Source organism: Pygocentrus nattereri, chromosome 19, assembly GCF_015220715.1.
Source record: "Pygocentrus nattereri isolate fPygNat1 chromosome 19, fPygNat1.pri, whole genome shotgun sequence".
NCBI classification, from domain to species: domain Eukaryota; kingdom Metazoa; phylum Chordata; class Actinopteri; order Characiformes; family Serrasalmidae; genus Pygocentrus; species Pygocentrus nattereri.
In genome coordinates this window covers 24,210,438-24,230,130 of record NC_051229.1, presented here as the reverse complement: position 1 = coordinate 24,230,130, position 19,693 = coordinate 24,210,438, and the positions used below count along the sequence as shown (strand labels likewise).

Here is a 19,693-nt window from a genome sequence, read left to right as displayed (position 1 = left end):
ATTTTATTACAAGCAATTTTGGAACATTTTAGTTGCTCAGTTCACCATGAAAATTTCTGAGAATATAAAGTCAAATCAAATCAAATTTATATGTATAACGCTTTTTACAACTGATGTAATCACAAAGCAGCTTCACAGAATTCCAGAAAAGACAAAGTTTTAACAAGCCAGGGGCAACAGTGGCAAGGTAAAACTCCCTCAGAACTGAGGAAGAAACCTTGGGAGGAACCAGGCTCACCAGGGGGGACCCACCCTCCTCTGGTCAAACTACCTACAAGTGATTATTTTACTAATATTAATAGCAGTAGTATTGGTAGTAGGAGTAGCTAGGAGTCTATGAGAACATCAGTGTAGGGTGGGCAGCTAGTCCAAGGCAGGTGGTGGTAGCTGGGGCATGAGCAGCTGGTCTGAAGTGGGTAGCAGGAGGGCTTGACAGTCAGTCGTCCTTCAGTGTCCTTCATGTGGGCGATTGTATACTTGGAAAAAAAGCAGGGAGAGGGAATTAGTTTTATTCTGTCTGTTTGTACGTAAAACAGGGGATAATAGCAGTAGTAATAATAATAATAATAGTAGTAGTAATAGTAGTAATAGCTAGGAGTCTATGAAAACATCAATGTAGTTTTCTGGGCAGCTATTCCAAGGCAGGTGGTGGTAGCTGGGGCATGGGCAGCTGGTCTGAAGTGGGTAGCAGGAGGCCTCGACAGTCAGTCATCCTTTAGTGACCCTGGCTGCAGTGTTTTGGACTAGTTGAAGTTTGCTTAGATTCCTGCTCGTACATCCTGACAGTTTACTATAATTCCCTGTGTCCATGGACCCCTGAATCTGCTGCCTTTATCTAAGGGGGAATATTACCTACCAAAGCTAAACTGAAAAAGTGAGTTTTCAGCCTAATTTTAAAGATTGAGACTGTGTCTGAGTCCCCAGCATTTTATGGAAGATCATTCCAGAGTTTGCGGGCTTTACAAGAAAAAGCTCTTCTCCCAGCTGCAGCCTTATGAATTCTAGGAACTATTAATAAGCCAGCACTCTGGGATCTGAGTAGTTGTGATGACTTGTAATAGGAAATAAGGTCTTGTAGGTACTCAGGAGCGAGCCCATGTAGGGCTTTTTATGTCAGTAAAAGAATTTTATAGTCTATACGAAATTGAACAGGAAGCCAATGAAGTGATGATGGCACTGGACTGATGTGATCAAATTTTCTAGTTTTAGTGAGGACCCTGGCCACCACATTTTGGACTAGTTGAAGTTTGCTTAGATTCCTGCTCGTACATCCTGACTGTAGTGCATTACCATAGTCTAACCTAGAAGTAATAAAGGCATGTACTGCATCACGCAGGGATAGGGCATTTCTTATTTTGGCAATGTTGCGAAGATGTAAAAAAAAACTGTCCTAGTGATGTTGCCTATGTGTTGATCGAATGATAAATCTGAATCAATTATGACGCCAAGATTTTTTGCTGCTGAGCCAAGTGTAACTGGAAGGTCAGCAGGATTTAAAATGAAATCTGATAATTTATTTCTTAAAGGAATTGTTCAAGAACAACAAAAAAAAACCCTCAAAAGAAAAAAAAATCTAAAAAGATTTGGGTGACTGTTGACTTCTAGGGTTTGTTAGCTGCAAGAGCTCCAATGCTAAACTAAAGAAGCCAGATTTGAACAGAAAACATATCTTGGTTGATTGACTACAAAACCAATTTCAAAAGAAATGGGACATTATGTGAAATGCCAATAAAAACAGAAATCTACTTTGACCTGTATTTAAATGAAAGTAGCCCAATGACGAGATTTAATGTTTTATCTGATCAGTTTCATTATTTTTGGTAAATAAACACTCATTCTGAAGTTGATGTCTGCAACAGGTTCTGAACAGGTAGACAGAGCATTTTAAGAAACGCTTTTGAATGTTCAGAAAACATAAAAGAGGTGATGTAATCATGTTTGGGTATAAAGGAACGTCCTGGAAAGGCCTAGTCCTTTATGAATGAAGATCGATTGAGGGAGGCCTGCCACTTTGCCTAAAAATGCATCAGCAAATAGTCCCACTGTTGCAGTACATCGTTCCTTAATAATCGTTTGCAAGGATTTTAGGTATTTCACCCTCTACAGTCATCATATAATATCATCAAAAGAGTCAGGAAGTCCAGAGAAAGGGCATAAAGGGCAAGGCCAAACACCACAACTGAATGCATGTGACTTTTGGCACATCGTTGTCAATAAATACCATTTGTTGCTGCATCTACAATGTATGTTAACATTGTATTTTGCATAGTGGAAGCGATATGTCAGCAACATCCAGAGTGCATTGATGCACAGTGAAAAAATGCGGTCTGATGACAAACTTTAAGTTTGTTTGTGGAATTAATGGGCATCATGTTCTTTGGGCCAAAGAAGAACAGAATTGCTATCAACATAAAGTTCAACAGCCACAGTCGTGATCTGGGACAGTATCTTGCACATCTGTGAGAACAAAGAGAAAAAAAGAACACATTTTCATTATTTAACATTTACATTCAAACCAAGCTGGAAGTGTTCCACTCTGCCAGGAAGGACAGCCTTATAGAGTATAGAAATGCTCTCACAAAAGCTCGCTCAGCATATCTGGCCTCGCTGATCGAGAATAATAAATATAATCCTCAAATTCTGTATGAATCCTAGAATAGTGTGATTTCCAGAATCACAAAAAAACAGACAGGTACTGAACCAGAAATCCCAGCAACTCTCACCAGTGAAGTTTTATGGGCTTCTTTAATAATAAAATTGAAAATATTAGACAACAAATTCAACCCACAGTATTAAATCCAACTTTGCTGTCATCTGACTTGGCTGATATAAAACAAAACATAGTTGTAGAAAAGCTAGAGCTATAGAAGATTGTCTCCTCTGCAAATTGCACAACCTGCATACTCGATGCAATTCCCTCAAAATTACTCAAAGAAGTACTGCCAGTCATTATAAACCCTCTTTTAACTATAGTAAACTCGTCCCTTAGTCTGGGCTATGTTCCCAAAGCTTTTAAACTAGCAGTTATTAAACCCCTGATCAAGAAACCAAATCTTGATGTTAGCATACTAATCTAATCTAATCTAATCTAATTACAGGCCTATTTCTAATTTACCATTTATATCAAAGATCTTGGAAAAAGCTGTGGCCCAACAACTTAGTTCATATCTACATAAGAACCATATATATAAAAAATTCCAATCTGGATTCAGGCCACATCACAGCATTGAGACAGTTAAGATAACTAATGATCTTCTTCTTGCCTCTGATCAAGGCTAGGTATCCCTGTTAGTGCTACTTGACCTCAGCGCAGCTTTCGATACAATAGACCACAATATTCTCCTAGAAAGGTTAGAAAACATGGTTGGAATCACAGGGACAGCCCTATCATGGTTCCAATCTTACCTAACAGAACCTTATCAGTTCGTCAGTGTAAACAATTTATCTTCCAGTTATTCAAAAGTAAGATTTGGAATTCCGCAAGGCTCTATTTTAGGACCATTATTATTTACATGTTACCGTTACCGTTATAGCACAGCTATAAGTAACCATGGCATAAACTTTCAGCCAGGGTCCTCACTAAAACTAGAAAATTTGATTATATCAGTCCAGTGCTATCATCACTTCATTGGCTGCCTGTTAAATTCTGTATTGATTATAAAATTCTTTTAATAATAATAATAATAATACATTGGATTTATAACGCACTTTTCATTTATAGTAAATCCCAAAGTGCGTACAGTGTAAAACATAAAAGATAATAACAATAAAAAAAATAAAAATAAAATAATAATAATAATAATACTAATAAAATATAATACTTTATTGTCCATATGTCCTCCTAAAAAGATATGTCTTTAGTCCCTTTTTAAAAGAATCAGTTGTCTGAGGCTTCCTCAGATGGTCAGGCAGGGCATTCCAAAGGCGTGGAGCTGCAGAACAAAAGGCACGGTCACCCATGGTACAAAGTTTTGTTCTGGTTGGAAGAAGACGGTGGCGATGCACAGAGCGAAGGGCTCGTAGACATGTCTGTGGTACTAGCAGTTCTTTTAAGTAAGAGGGAGCCTGGCCATGAACACATTTGTGTGTAAGGAGGAGAACCTTGTATTCAATCCTCTTAGTCACAGGGAGCCAGTGAAGAGACTGAAGAACAGGTGTAATGTGCTCATTTTTGCGTACCTTCATCAGGACCCTGGCTGCACTGTTTTGAACATACTGTAATCTCTGAATACTCTTACTAGGGAGCCCCAAGAGAAGAGCATTACAGTAGTCCAGTCTTGAGGACACAAAAGCTTGCACCAGTCTTTCAGCATCAGACAGACTGAGGATAGGACGCAACTTGGCAATATTTCTGAGATGGTGGTAGGCAGTCTTACAAATATGTTTAATATGACTATCAAAAAGTGAGTTGTGAATCCAGTTTAACACCCAGGTTGTTGACTGTGGAGGATAAGGAAATGTCTTGTCCAAAGAGTGTAATTCTGGAAACATGGGATAGCCGGATCTGTTGTTGGGTTCCAACCATAATTACTTCAGTTTTTGCACTGTTCAGCTGAAGAAAATTATGAGCCAACCACACTTTTATTTCCTCCAAGCAGTCATGAAGTTGAGTGAGAGGGGTTGCTGACTGAGAAGTTGATGACAGTAATGATGGTGAAGAGCCAACTTTCAGGTAAAGTTGTAGGTCATCAGCATAGCAATGAAAAGAAATTCCATAGCGTCTGATAACATTGCCCAGTGGCAATAAATACAGAATAAAAAGGATAGGGCCAAGGACCGATCCCTGAGGAACTCCACAGGTCACTGAGTGAGTCTGAGATCTGGCTTTCCCAAGCTCAACAAATTCTGTTCTGTCCATTAGATATGATTTAAACCAGTCCAATGCAGTGTCTTTGATGCCAATGATGTAACAGAGCCTGTTCAGAAGTATGCCATGATCAACAGTGTCAAATGCTGCAGACAGATCCAGGAGGACAAGAAGTGAAGGGGAGCCAGTATCTGCTGCCATTAATAGGTCATTTGTAACTCTGATCAGGGCAGTTTCAGTGCTGTGGGTAGAGCGGAAACCTGATTGGAACTTCTCAAAAAGATCATTATGCCTGAGATGATCCAGAAGACAGGCTGCAACTGTTTTCTCCAAGACCTTGGAGAGGAAAGGGAGATTTGAGATTGGCCTGTAGTTTCCAATGACATCAGGGTTGAGGGAGAGTTTTTTTAGCTGTGGTTTAATTATAGCAGTTTTTAGAGCAATAGGAACTTGACCAGTTTGGAGAGAGTGATTTATTATGGTCATAATCAGAGGACTAATAATGGCGATGTTAGCTTTCACCATGGCTGTGGGAAAGGGATCCAGATTACAGGTGGAAGAGTTTGTGCCTCTGATCGTGTCTTCAATCTCTCTCTGTGAGAGTACAGGGAAACAGCTCAGAGGCTCAGAGACCTCAGACTGTAACGAAGCAACCTGCACAGGTATGGTGGAAGAGGGCTTTATTGACGTATAAAGCCCTACATGGGCTCTCTCCTGAGTACCTACAAGACCTTATCCCATGGACACAGGGAATTATAGTAAACTGAGACGATGGTGCTGTCATCCCGCTGCTCGAACACGGTCACTCAGGTTTGTGGACGGTGGAGCGGAGGGATGCCAAACTGGTTTCAGAGTGCTCTCGTGTCTGTGTGTCCTTCTGGTTCTCTCCTTTTAGTTAAGCTGTCATAGTCAGATCTGCCGGAGTCATTAGCCACATTCTGTAATTGTTTACATCCCCTGTTTTACGTACAAACATACAGAACAAAACTAATTCCCTCGCCCCGCTTTTTTTCCGAGTATACAATCGCCCACGTGTCCGGCCGGACACTGAAGGACGACTGACTGTCGAGCCCTCCTGCTACCCACTTCAGACCAGCTGCCCACGCCCCAGCTGCCACCACCTGCCTTGGACTAGCTGCCCACCCTACACTGATGTTTTCATAGACTCCTAGCTATTACTACTACTAATACTACTGCTATTAATATTACTAGTATAATCACTTGTAGGTAGTTTGACCAGAGGAGGATGGGTCCCACCTGGTGAGTCTGTTTCCTCCCAAGGTTTCTTCCTCAGTTCTGAGGGAGTTTTACCTTGCCACTGTTGCCCCTGGCTTGCCCACCGGGTTTTTTTTACATTTTTACATTCTTGTTAAAACTTTGTCTTTTCTGGAATTCTATGAAGCTGCTTTGTGACAACATCCGTTGTAAAAAGCGCTATACAAATACATTTGATTTGATTTGATTTTAAATTGCATTTGAGGATGCAGTGATGACCTGTGTTCACAGGCAATGGTTTATGGAAGTATCCCTGATTTCACTCAATTCTCTGAATCTTTTGTTTCTGAATCTTCTGAATCTGATGTTTAGAATCCCCAAATTATTTGCTGTTTTACATTGAGAAACATTAATCTTGAATTGCTGCGCTATTTGTCCTATTTGCGCTATTTGCGCTATTTATTTAGCATTATTTTAAATTAAATTTAGAGTTTAACGCCTACCATAGCACATCATTGCATTCTGTTTTTATTTTACATTTTGCATAGCATGCCAACATTTGGAAACTGAATTATAGTAATGTGAATGGTGCCTTAGTATAACACCTGTCTTACATGCTGAAGTGTGTGTGTGTGTGTGTGTGTCTTGGGTATTTCTGTGTGTTCATTCTAGGTGGAGTGATGAAATATAATTGGACTGTCACTGCCAGTCCTGGTCCAGCTGAGCCTAACTGTATAACCTTTGCCTACTACTCATCAGCTAACTTTGTCAAGGTATAATTTTTGGATCATGATGGGAGCATGCTGACTTTAGTTTTGGGCACAAACAAATGTATGCACAGGTTTTAACACCCACAATCAAATATCATGTTGATTTTGTAAGTGAAAATAAATTAAACTTTCCCCTATAGCAAATTTAATATAGCATTTTCCAGCACATTTGTTTATTTGCTAACTTTAACATATTGGAAAAATAAAGCATGTATTTGACCACGGTTGCCCATTCTTTTGCACAAGTCATTTTTGAATATTCCTACCAATGCACAGTGCAGAGTTTGTGGCATACAATGTGAAAGCAGGCCATTGAGGGTGGGGAACTCCAGTCTTATACGGCTGTATACCAGCACAGCTTTTTTGCCTGTTCAAACACACAAAATTCAACTTGGCAGTTAGTTTTTTTTCCTGCACTGGAGCAGGAAAGGCAGTTTGCTTGATATACATTCACTCCATGCTTCTATGGCTTTGTGTTTATATGTCTTTTTGATTGTGGTAAAATTGTGTTTTGTGTTATGATTGTGTGTACGTGTGTTGTCGGCTTCAACAGGACTTGGCAAGTGGTTTGGTTGGGCCTTTGGTGGTATGTCGTAAAGGCACTCTGAAGCAGGACAACCAGCGAAGGGATGTAGATAAAGACTTTGCTCTGCTTTTCATGGTGTTTGATGAGAACGAGTCCTGGTACCTGGAGGAGAACATCAGAACTTACCTGAAAAAAGACCCTAAGACCTTTAATGCAGATGATGAACAGTTTATAGAAAGCAACATGATGCACGGTAATCTGCTTGTATGCATGCATTTGAATCCAACTGACATTATATACATACCAGAGAAAGATATGTTACAGAGGGGCCAGGCACCATGTAATGACATACTGATAATTGTGTTTTGCTTTACTCTCTTTCCCTGGGCTCTTTGAAATTCACAGTTTTATTGGATCTCCGGAAAATGATGCAGTAATGAACTATTTTGATTTGGACAAATGGCTTCTGGTTTGAGTGGTTTTGTTTTCCTTTGATGTGTATGACATATCCGGAAAGTAAATTAAACAGCTTAAATATGCATGCCAATTTGGCTACCTGAAATTAGAAAGGAGTACTTAGTTATTCCTGTAATCACTAGCAAACAACCTAGACTCATCCACTCAAACATGGAAAAACCAGTAACGTTTTTATTAACCCAGCTAATCTTATCAGTTTAAGCCATCCTGGTAACCCTTTTGCTCCCAAACTGTCTCAAAGACCCCAAAACCTATGCTTGCTACAAAATTATTCATTTACCCTATTACCTTTTTTGAAGATTGCAACCCCAATAATTTTAGAAAACTTTACATGTATTTTTAATGTATCTATTTTTAAGCAGAATTCCTAGTATCTGGAAAACAGCACGTCCCCCCCTGTTTGTTATATCGTAAGTGCTTGGACGGGTTGATGGCCAATTACGCTGGCACTTGTGACTAGTGACAATAAAGGTTCATCATCATCATGTAATTGCACTTCACAAAATAGGTGATGCCTCAGATCTTAATAACTGTAGATCCATCTTAAAATTGTCATGCTTAGCCAAAATCTTAAAATCCCTAATGCTCCATGGAAATTTAGTCTTGTCAAACTACCAGTCTGGTTTTAAAGAGAAGCAAGGTCCTATCTTACTAACAGGCAACAGTTTATCTCTATAGGTATACACATATCATCAGTTGCCCTAGTTGCTCAGTGACTGCCTGTCCCATTCTTTTTAGTGGACACATTCTTTTTATATCATACATCTCACTCTGCACGGCAACACTGACACCAAAAGGCTGGTACATGCTTTTTATTTTCTCCCATATTGATTATTGCAACTCTGTTTTCAGTATGGGTGGCAAAACCAGCCAAAAAGAAATTTAAATTAAAACAATAAAATGTAAACTCTTTTTGCTATTTCTTTTTCCAGACATCTGCGCATATATCCTGCCAAAATTGAAAATGAAATTAAATACCTACATTTGCAATTTAATTTTTCACATAAGCATGAATCATTTACAACAGCTACTTTTTATTTCAGTCATTATTCTGGTATTTCATGGCCATATCTGAAAAAAAAAAGCTAATAGAGAAAAAAATCCAAGCCTCGCTATGGCTATGCCTTTTCTTCATGAAATACAGAATGCTTGTCAAAACTAAAATCAAAATGCAGTGTTTACATTCATATTTCTTTTTCATAGCAATTGGCTGCATATTTGACAAATTGAAAAAGAAAATGCAAAATGGATAAATCAACAGCAAAGGTCTACGATTCAGTTTCAGAAAAACTGTAAAAGCCGTAAAATACCAGAATAATGATTAAAATGAAATGATAAATAGCAGTTTTAAATTTACTTTTATTTTTGTCACAAATGACTCATGCTTATGTGAAATATTAAATGGCAAATGTAGGTATTTAATTTCATTTTTAGTTTTGGCAGGATATTTGTGCAGATGTTTGGAAAAATAAATGGCAAAAAGACGTTTGCATTTACATTTTATTGTTTTAACTTTAAATTAAAGGTTTTTTTGGCTCGATTTGCCTCACATATTTCCGTGGGTTTTTTGTGAAAACTTTAACCAAGCACTCTCTACACATCATCCCCATCCTCCATCAACTTCGCTGGTTAACAGTATCCACCTGTATGAAGTATAAACCTCTCCTGCTATCTTTCAAAGGCGTTCATAGTCTTACCCCTACATACTCCTCTTGCGCCCTCAGATCTTCAGGCAATGGTGCACTCCCACACACAAAAGTCATCAGTTGGGGGCAGGTCTTTCAGTGCTACTGCCCCTAAACTTTGAAACTCTGAAAATCCCTTTGTGACTGCTCTACCCTCGCTTTCTTTACAGCCCAACTTAAGACATTCCTCTTTACTGCACACTATTGTTCTTCCTCCAAGTCTTATTTATTTTTTTCCTTCTCATTGTAAAGCATCCTTAAATTTATCTAAGCTGCTGTCTAAACTGAAATTATTATTATTATTATTATTATTATTACACTGGTACTTTGTACTGATTTTATGTTCTTTTCCTCCTGTGGTGATCAGGCATTAATGGAAAGCTCTATGCTAACCTGCATGGTTTGAATATGACGAAAGGAGATCGCACCGAGTGGTATCTAATAGGACTGGGGAATGAAATAGATATGCACACAGTACACTTCCATGCTCAGAGCTTCGTGTACAAGGTACACATTCATTCATATAGGCATGCACTCTTACATTCACACAAAAACAACTCTCTCATCTTCCACTTCCTCTCTTTTTCCTCTTTCAGCTGGACCACGCCCACAGAGCTGATGTATATGACTTGTTCCCTGGAACTTTTCAAACTGTGGAACTGGTAGCAGGAACTCCTGGAACATGGCTCCTCCACTGTCATGTGACTGACCACATCCATGCAGGCATGGAGACTACCTTTACCATCTTCAGTAAGTAAAGCTCACGTAAAGTAAACACTAGACCAGTGCAGGAGATGACGATTCAGAGGCAGTTGGATATGGACACCATGGATTTCTATAGAAAGTACAGTATAAATGTTTATATTTGTTTATGAAACTTGCTGTATATCTTCCAACTAAAATGTCTAACATTAGAAATCAGACAGTCTGAAATGGTTTCCTACTTACACAACAATAAACTACATTTGATATAGCAACGATTCAGAGCATTTGTGGGTGGTTCCAAATATCATGTCAAAATCTGATGGTAAGCATCTAGGGTAAGTCTTGCATTAGAGGTTATTCTCAAGATTAAGGAAAACTATATGATTTCTCAAGTTCAATATACAGTAGATATACAAATTTTACCCACCCACATTGAAATTGTTGGCTTTTACTATGTAAAGCTAGAAATTAATCTTAAATGGGACATTGCAAAAAAAAGAAAAATCAAGAGAAAAGCAAACATATAATTATTAGGCATAAAAAGACATTGAGACAAAATAAGTATTCACACATTTTTGTTTTTATTTTATAAACTTCTTATACTAATATGAATGAAAAAGGATGTATCCATAAGCATAAACAATGTTTAAAAAAATTGATTGGAGAAAAAACGAATTACATTAGTACTTTGTTGCGAAGCCATTGTTGAGATTTGAGACATCATTAGTAAGAAATAAGTAGCTTTTTGCAGCATTGTGGTTCAATTCCTCTCGGCAGTTGGATGAACTTGCAATTTCAAAATTCTTCATACGTTTTCAAAGAGATTCAGGATATTGAATAGACCATGCAAACACCTTTATCTTTTGAAGGAACCAGGATTGTTATTTTGGCTGTTTGTTTGGTGCTGTTGTCTTGTTGAATTGTCCTGTTGAATTGTCCAGCTTCTATCCTTTCTTAGCCGATAAAATTAAATTGTCCTCTGGTGTCTCCCAGCACATTGCTCCATTCATGCTATGATGTCCCAGTACTGTTTGCAGAAACGCAGCCCTATAACATGATACCTACCTTTGTTACTGTGGGTTTGGTGTTCTTAGGATCATATGTACATCTCTCCCTTTTTTTAGCTGTGATGTTTTGTGGGGGTGTAGTAATAGATCAGTGCTGTGCAGTTCATTGCTTGTTGTTCTGAGGGTAGCTGTTGTGCTGCTTTCAGGTCGTCCTTCAAGTCTTTTTGAGTGACTGCTTGGTACCTTACCTTCTTTATCATTAGTCTGAGAGATATCCTGCATAGCACACCTGTTCAGGGCTAATTAGTTGTGGTTCTATGAACTTTGAAATAGAATGTTGTATTGACAGACATGTTTAAGGTCTTTGCTATGGCTGTGTAGCTTTTTCTGTGTTGTCCTTGAAAACTTTAGAAAGCTCCTTTACCTTCACTGTGAGTGCTCCTTGTTGCATGAAAGCTTCTCAGTCAGTGGTGGTGTCTTTTATGAGTGCAATTTGCACAATGACTTTTTTTATATATACTTTCACATATATGTTAATTATTAAGTATTCTTTTCCCTATCAGTTTAAATTTCTAGACAGGACTTTGTTTATGCTTATTAATATATACATTTTTATCTATATTTATAAGTATAAAATAAATTTGAAGTGCATCTGTGCACAAGAAGAGTATTAAAATATAAAACCAATATCTGAAAACCTATTTCCCCACAATATTTGTTAGTTCTATAAATGTTAACAAGTCACATTCAAAATCTTGTCCAAAAATAAATGTGTAAGTATGCATTCAATTAATGCAACCGGTTTTGATTAGCCCCACATAAATATCAGCTGTGATTTCCTTGAAGTATTTGCATCCTTCTGTAATTGTCATGTTTCATGAGGAACTAAAAGACATCTATGCAGTCTTAAAGTTGAAAGATACTGGTTGTGCTTAGAAGATCACCTGGTAATTTGACAAAGCTTAAAAAGGAACAGTGAGATAAAATTGCAAAGGTCTAGGTGTGAAAGTTTCATAAAGACCTATTTAAGACTGTATTATATGTAAAAGGTGTGTCAACAAAGGATTACTGATAGGGGTGTGTATTGTATGTTTTTTTTTCAATTATTTTTTTAAAGTAATTATTCATGTTTATGTATTTACGTATTCAAGTATTTATTTTTTCAGAATTTTGTTAGATGCAGGGTCACAGTAAAGATGGAAAATGTCTGATATGATTATCTTGATTTCCAACTTTACATCACAAAAATCTAGAGTTTAAATTTGTTAATTTTTGAAAGCAAAAGGCAGCTAACAAAAAAAAGAATAGTAATGGTATTTTAACAGAAAGAAAACAAGAGACAAAGCACAATATTTGATTTATTGTCTTATGAATTTTGTTTTTGTAAATATATGCTAATTCCAAATATGAAAACTTCAACACATTCCAAAGTTGGGACAGGAGCATGTTCACCACTGTTACATCACATTTCCATCAGCAATTAATGTAGTTCTGAAAGTGGATTTTTTTTTTTGGTCATTCTTCAGTCATAGAAGTCTTCAGCTGGGTGACCATCTGGGCCTTCATTATCATGTTTTGCACTTTATAATGCTCCACATGTTCAAAAAGAAAAATGCTGGCAAGCGTAGCCTAGTCTAAACTTGGCAACTACTGGCAAAGGTTGTTAGTGAGCTTGTGGCTGCATAAACACCAGTGTTATTGACATCACCTAGCTTTGGGCAGAGGCATGGAGGACTGTCGGAGAAACACTGTCCTTACAAGCAAGGTCTTTGTGTCTTTTTAGTGCTATCCCTGCTTTAACACACTCATTTCAAATAGTCAGGAGTTGTTAATGAGCTAGGCATGGATTTCCAATAACATCTTATCATTAAGATCATCTTAAAGTTACTGCTAGAGAGAGTTTTGACCATGATTCTTGGACTATCATTTAAGAATAATAAGATGCTTTCAGAAAACCTCATTCTCATTAGCTAAATCAAGCGTGTTGGGAGCAGTGAAAACATTAAAATGCACAGGGCAGTGTTCCTGGGCTAACACAGCCTGCAAGTGCATGTGCCCTACACCTTAACAGACGGTCCTGCAAGCCTCTGCCTGGACAACAGGAAATTACTTTGGACAGAATCATCCTCAGCCTGGTTGTCGTGTAAAATTGTCAGTGACAGTAGTTGCTAGAGAGTCTAGCTTTGTGCCAGTACCTCAAAAATGTAAAATTTTTCATCTGTTCCTCTCGCATGCGCCCCACGCTACAAATGCCTCATCATTGCAATGGCCAGCTGTTATTCTGTTAAAAATAGGTCTGTTACACCATTAAGAGAATGGAATTGAAATGCTAAAAGCACTTTGCTTTTCCACATTAACTATTTTCATATGCCCATTTTGCATTTTAATTTAAATAATGTGTAAAATAATGCACATTTACATGGGAAATAGAATTGTAAATACATATTTTCACTTTTCAGATTTGCATTTATTTTTGAAAACGTCTAAAATAAGCTGCCATACTGAATGGTCCTTTACTTCTTTGGCCCAGAGAACACAATGTCCATTATTATTATAAACAATCTGAAAGGTTTACTCATTAGACCACAATACACATTTCCACTGTGTCTCAGTCCATTTCAGATGAGTTCAAACCCAAAGAGGTCAGTGGCATTTCTGGTCATTGTTGACGCGTGGCTTCCACTGTGCACAGTAAATTCTTAACTGTCATCTGAAGATGCTATCATCACAAATATTTTTATTGACAGCAGTATTCCGGCAGAAGTATTCCCAAGCCCATGTGGTGATATCCATCACAAAATGCAATGCCATATGGGGGATCGAAGGTCACGATCATTCAGTTGTGGTTTTCAGCTTTGCCCTATTTGCACAGAGATTTTTCTTTTAATGATCTCATACACTTCAGAGTGTGAAATATCTAAATCCCTGAAGAACACTGGGCTTCATTCACCAACCATTCTTAAGAAGAAATTTCAATTTAAACCCGCTTAGGCAGTTTTCACAAAGATTCTGACTTTATCCAATGTTTCCTTATTTGGGATTTGTTCTTGGGTAAGAAGAGTCTATATACATATACATACATACATACAGTTTAAGAACATGCGATTAATCTGATGTGGACTTTTTCTTAAGACTTTTCTCAAGAACAAATTTAAGAGAAAAGGAAGATACTGGTAAATGATGCCCATTGTTTTTAAACTGTTGCATTACTAGCTGCCATAGTATTTACAAAGTGGGGACCTTGCTTGTAAATCACTAGAACATTTTGAACATTTCACCTTGTCTTAAATTGCCCCAGTTGCAGCTTTTATTTGGAATTGTGTTTATAACAGATTGTTGATCAGGGTTGGGAGGGTTACTTTAAAAATATATTCTGGTACTGATCACTGATTATTTGATAAAATTTGTAATCTATAACCTAGTCTGAGCTAACCTAAAGGATTACTATATTAAAACAATGTAATCTGATTACTTTTTAAAGTAATATAATTAAACAAAGACAAGAGAATAATTATTTCATGAGGATGACAAACAGAACAGAAGTTGAACAGAAAACTGTTGTTTTACGCTAAATGATACAGGTAACTTCACTGTCTGTGCTTTATACCAAACTCATAAGGTCAATCTGGTGAACAACTTCTTTTGAGAAGATTGTTGCTCATCAAGAATAATTATAAATAAAGGCCATTCTGAAACTCTAACTGACCATCATTTATGTTCTGTTTGTTATACGATCTGTACGGGCTCATAACTGTAAAAAGCTTCAAGAAATGTGTAAAATTATGATTTAGTTATTTTGTTTCTAGTTGTTTTAGCTGCTTTTCTCTCTCTCCAATGCAGATGCAGGATCCAGGCACGCTGGGAATAATGGTAGAGTAGATTTTTTTCATTACATACCAAATTAACAATTGCATCCATCTACCTTTGTGGCTTTATAAGGATTACAGCATTTTATGCAGCATATGAAATTCACCAGATTTATCTTCTATAATGTAGGCTACATGTGTCTGCAATGCTGTTGGAAAACACTGCTTTTCATCGCAGTGGCCTTCTGGCTCCTGTGACCTAACCAGATGCAAAAACAGATGTGGTTACAAGCAGAATCTGCCCTTACTACAACTTTACTGGCAACTACTGGAAGGCAGGAATGGAAGCACTACTGCTGAGAAAAAACATGCACTAAACATGAAGTGAATAAACACCATGAACAGTCCATCAATGCTTCTTGGAAGCTTCTTTGAAGTAGCCACTGACCAGAGAGTTGTACCTAAGCCTTAAGCATCAAGCTTATTTATTCATTATCTGGGCTGAAAAGGACTACGAGCATTAGCATTATATGAGTAATCATTAGACTAAGTGATTTTGATAGATTTACAACAGACTTGCAAGTATTAAGTAGATTTTTTTTATTGTGAATATACACTGAAATAATTTAATGAGAAAAAATTGATGTGAACTTGACTCATATTCTAGTTACACTTATAAATGAACAGTTGGTGAGAGAGCTTTGCCTTCACAAAAACTGAATAAAAAGCCCCTAGTTATGGCACTCTAATTGCGGCTTTATTTTAGATATTTATCAGAGTTTAAAAATAGTTTTTTTTTTTTTATTACATTTTGTTTTCACAGAATGATGTTATTCTTAGACTTGCTGATCAAATTTGCACATGTAGTTAATGATTTCATTCGTATTGTGCCTTACGATAATGTCTTGTTTAATATTTCTGCACTTTAAATTACTATTGAAATTTAAGAACATGTTCAAATGAGAATATAAAGTTTATAAATACTATTACAACAACCTGAATGTCTGAGTTACTGGCTATTTTCTAGAAATAGTGTGCCAGTGGTGTGGTCCCAGGAATCACTAAACCTTTTAAAGAACAAAAAGTTGCGTAAGCTTGTCAGTTCTTTTGTTGTGCTGATTTTTTTTATTTGTTTAGAAGTTGCACTGTAGAAGTTGTTCTGGTGAATCTGTTTTTAAGTATCTCTTCATGTATATCTATGTATGCCTTGTCTTTCCTTTAGGAACTTTTTTATCTTTTATTTCCTTTAAGGACAATTCTGACAGTAGAGTGTGAGCTTCTTTTAAAAACCACTAGTCCATATAGTTTTGTACTTGTTAAATTCATTTTCTGAACAAATGAAAAAATCATGTTATTTAATTATGCTTTTTCTTTTATTAACTTTTGAAAATGATTGTTTATATTGATCCCTGTAAACATTACATGGTAATGGCATTATCCCACCCCGCGATTCCTTGTGTTAATGGTTCCTTGATTCCAAACCAGCAGACTTATGGAGCCAGAGAGACACTGTATGATTAGGCACTCCACCTGTGGAAGAGTGGAAAAGGGATAAATAGTGATAAGTGTTTGTCTTTTAATATAACACCTACCAGGCCCTTCCAAAGGCAACAACTACCCAACTAGAGTAAAACTAGTGTCGGGACTATTTTCTCCTTGCCCAAAGCCCCAACATATGAAGTTTAAATACTAAGACTATTCTGTACTGTGGTTTTGTTCTAATTGTTGTCTAATCACTTTCAAAAAAATGAACAAAAATAAAAGAGTATTCAACCAAAAATAAAATAAAGAATAAAAGACTTCAGTTGCTGAGTTCCTGTGGAAAAGAGGAAAAGGCTCTCTTCTTTTATTGAGCTTCAATAAAACGATAGAACGTATCAAATTATAAAAGTAAATATAATAAATGAAGACTCAGATCAGGTAAGTATAAAAAGTGAAACATTAATAATAACAATACATTAAAAAAACAGAAATTACAACATACATAAAATGTAAAGGTTTTTATAATTTTATAGGAAGATAAATTTAAATGACATTAATAAAACAATAATTAAAATAAGAATATGAATAATATTGGATAAAATAACAAAAATTATAAAATAATAGAGAGTAGAAGTTTAAAATTACCAAGTGACACCAGCGAGCTGAGCTTTAGTCTGTCCTGTAATAAATTCCAGCTCACTGGTGCACTGTAACTAAAAAGACACCACTCACACTCTTCAAACTCACAAAACTCTTTTCAAATGTGGTTCTTTGGGGAACCAAAAGTAGGTTTTCAATGACATCACTTGAAGAAGCCTTTGCGGCCATCAAGTCGCCGCAGTAGCATAATGCTCTCTACTACCTTTTCAACAAGTCTGTGTGCCAAAATCCTGCCATGCTAGATCTGCCCCATTCATTTGTAAGTGCTATTATTGTGAAGTGGAATTCTTTAGGAACAACAAAGAGCTGTAAAGTGGATGCCAATACAGTCTCACAGAACAGGATCACTGGGTGAGCATAAACATCATCTGTCCTCAGTTGCTAAACTCCTTACTAAGTTTCAAACTGCCTATGGTCAGCATAAGAACTGTTTAGTGGGAGCTTCAAAGATTTGACTACCTTGGCCAAGGCACACACAACTCACTCACAATGCCAAACTTCAAATGGCATGGTGTAAAGCACACTGCCATCAGACTGGAACAGTGTACATGGTTTCACACTTCACTATCTGGCAGTCTGATGAATAAATCTGGATTTGCTGCATGCCAGGAGAATGCTAGCTGTCTGAAGGCATAGTGCCAGCTGTGAAGTTTGGTTGAGGAGAAATAATGTCCCAGGCTAGGTGCAAAATACAACATGTCACTGCATTGTATTTGCTATGAACCAAATACTGGACTTCTCAAGTGTTTGGAGTGAATTTTCTAAATAAATGTATTTGAAGACAAGAGCTATGCAAGAGCTATGAAGCCACTCAGGTCAATTACAGACTAAAACAGCTGGACAAAAGCAGAATATCATTTAAAAAGAATAGGATGTTATTTAAAGAATCATATTGCTAACTTCACAGGAGAAAGAAAAAAGTTCTTGTAATGCAAGTAAGTATCCAGATTTTTTTTCTAGTAATTTAGGACCATTTTTATTAGTCTGTTCACCAAAGCCTGAGCACCAAATGTGACCTGACAATAAAGAGGTGCTCTTTCACATATAATTAATTGGTCTTGGATGAACAGCAGACTAAATGTGATTTTTTTTTGCACCTCACCAAAGAGTTAAGGGATATGTAGAATTGGGCCAGTTTTTCATGTGGGATGTCTCTTCAGCTGCTGCAAGAACTGGTTTTGTGATAACACCAAGAGCCTAAACCATATAAAACCAGTGGATTATGTGGTTGTTTCTTCTGAAGTGTACAGCCATCTCCTGTGTTTTTAATGTTAAGATCGAGGATATTGAGATTATACCAGATTGACCAATGTTTTACCTCATATCTGCATATGGATTCATTGTTGCATATCCATCCATCCATCCACTTTCTAAGCCGCTTCTCCGTCAGGGTCGAGGGGGGAAGCTGGAGCCTATCCCAGCAGTCTTCGGGCGGAAGGCAGGATACACCCTGGAAACCGGAGAACCCGGAGGAAACCCACGCAGACACTGGGAGAACATGCAAACTCCACACAGAGAGGACCCTGATCACCCGGTCGGGGAATTGAACCCAGGCCCTCCTCGCTGTGAGGCGACAGCACTACCCACCACGCCACCGTGCCGCCCCCATTGTTGCATATGAAACCTTTTATAATATGGTCAACTAGCTTTACAGACAAGTCATCGGAGGTGCAGTCATTTGTGTATAGGCAGAAGACTAAGGGGGATAGCACACATTATTGAAGTGATTTGGGAAAGACGTGACGTACTTCTCTTGCTCCACCTTTAATTTGTTGGCTGTCTGTGATCCAAGAGAAAGATTGTCAGATTAAATTGAGTAAATTTTTGTAAAGTTACTCTGGGATGATGGTATTAAAGGTAAAGCTGAAGTTTACACTTTGTTACTCCTTTAGCTAACCGGAATTCAAAAAGCGCTAAAAAATATAGCAGCAGTGTTAAAATGTTTTGTGCTGCTCTGTGTTCAGGAAATGAATGTTTTCTTTTATATTAAACTGTTTAAGCATTTATAAACTATGATTTTGCTCAAATTCTCCATTTTAACCGATTCATTTAGGACTCGCTCAGAAGCACCTTTAGCTTTGGAAAAGCCGGAAGACATTAAAATTTAAGTGGTAATTCTCCTTTCTACAAGTTCTCTGATACTATAAACTGGCAACGTAACAAAAACCCATACGAGTTTCTGCGTAACGTAATGGAACTTTTGAGGAATGCAGAAGGTTTTGACAACTAGCTCTCAACGTTGCCAGTATCTAGTGATGGCCTATGGAGCATTTGACATGTGGTTCCATGCTGCCATCTACTGTCCAGTTTAATTTCCTACAATGGCCGTTTCCTATTGATTGTCATAGTTCCATTCAAGCTTATTCGCACAAATAAACCTTTATTACAACACATATGTATTAATTTGATCATTTGAACATTAAAAATAGCACTGACACGTAGTTTTCCATCTTATATTAACTATGGAGAAAGAAAATCGTATTAAATTGCCCATTACATTGGCTTTTCATCGTGCATACATCATAAACTTCCCAAGTAAGAGAAGAGTCATAT

General features: G+C 37.3%; 1 protein-coding gene across 1 annotated transcript in view; it reads left to right on the top strand.

Annotated features, from left to right (window-relative positions):
* hephl1a (hephaestin-like 1a) overlaps positions 1-16,448 on the top strand; it is a 57,812-nt gene extending 41,364 nt beyond the window's left edge. The window contains exons 15-20 of the mRNA XM_017699266.2: positions 6,695-6,795; positions 7,346-7,571; positions 9,848-9,987; positions 10,077-10,230; positions 15,033-15,062; positions 15,189-16,448. Of these exons, the coding sequence (XP_017554755.2) occupies positions 6,695-6,795; positions 7,346-7,571; positions 9,848-9,987; positions 10,077-10,230; positions 15,033-15,062; positions 15,189-15,256 (719 nt within the window). The 3' untranslated portion in view covers positions 15,257-16,448. The remainder of the gene's footprint in view (positions 1-6,694; positions 6,796-7,345; positions 7,572-9,847; positions 9,988-10,076; positions 10,231-15,032; positions 15,063-15,188) is intronic.
* Positions 16,449-19,693: the final 3,245 nt, after the last annotated feature.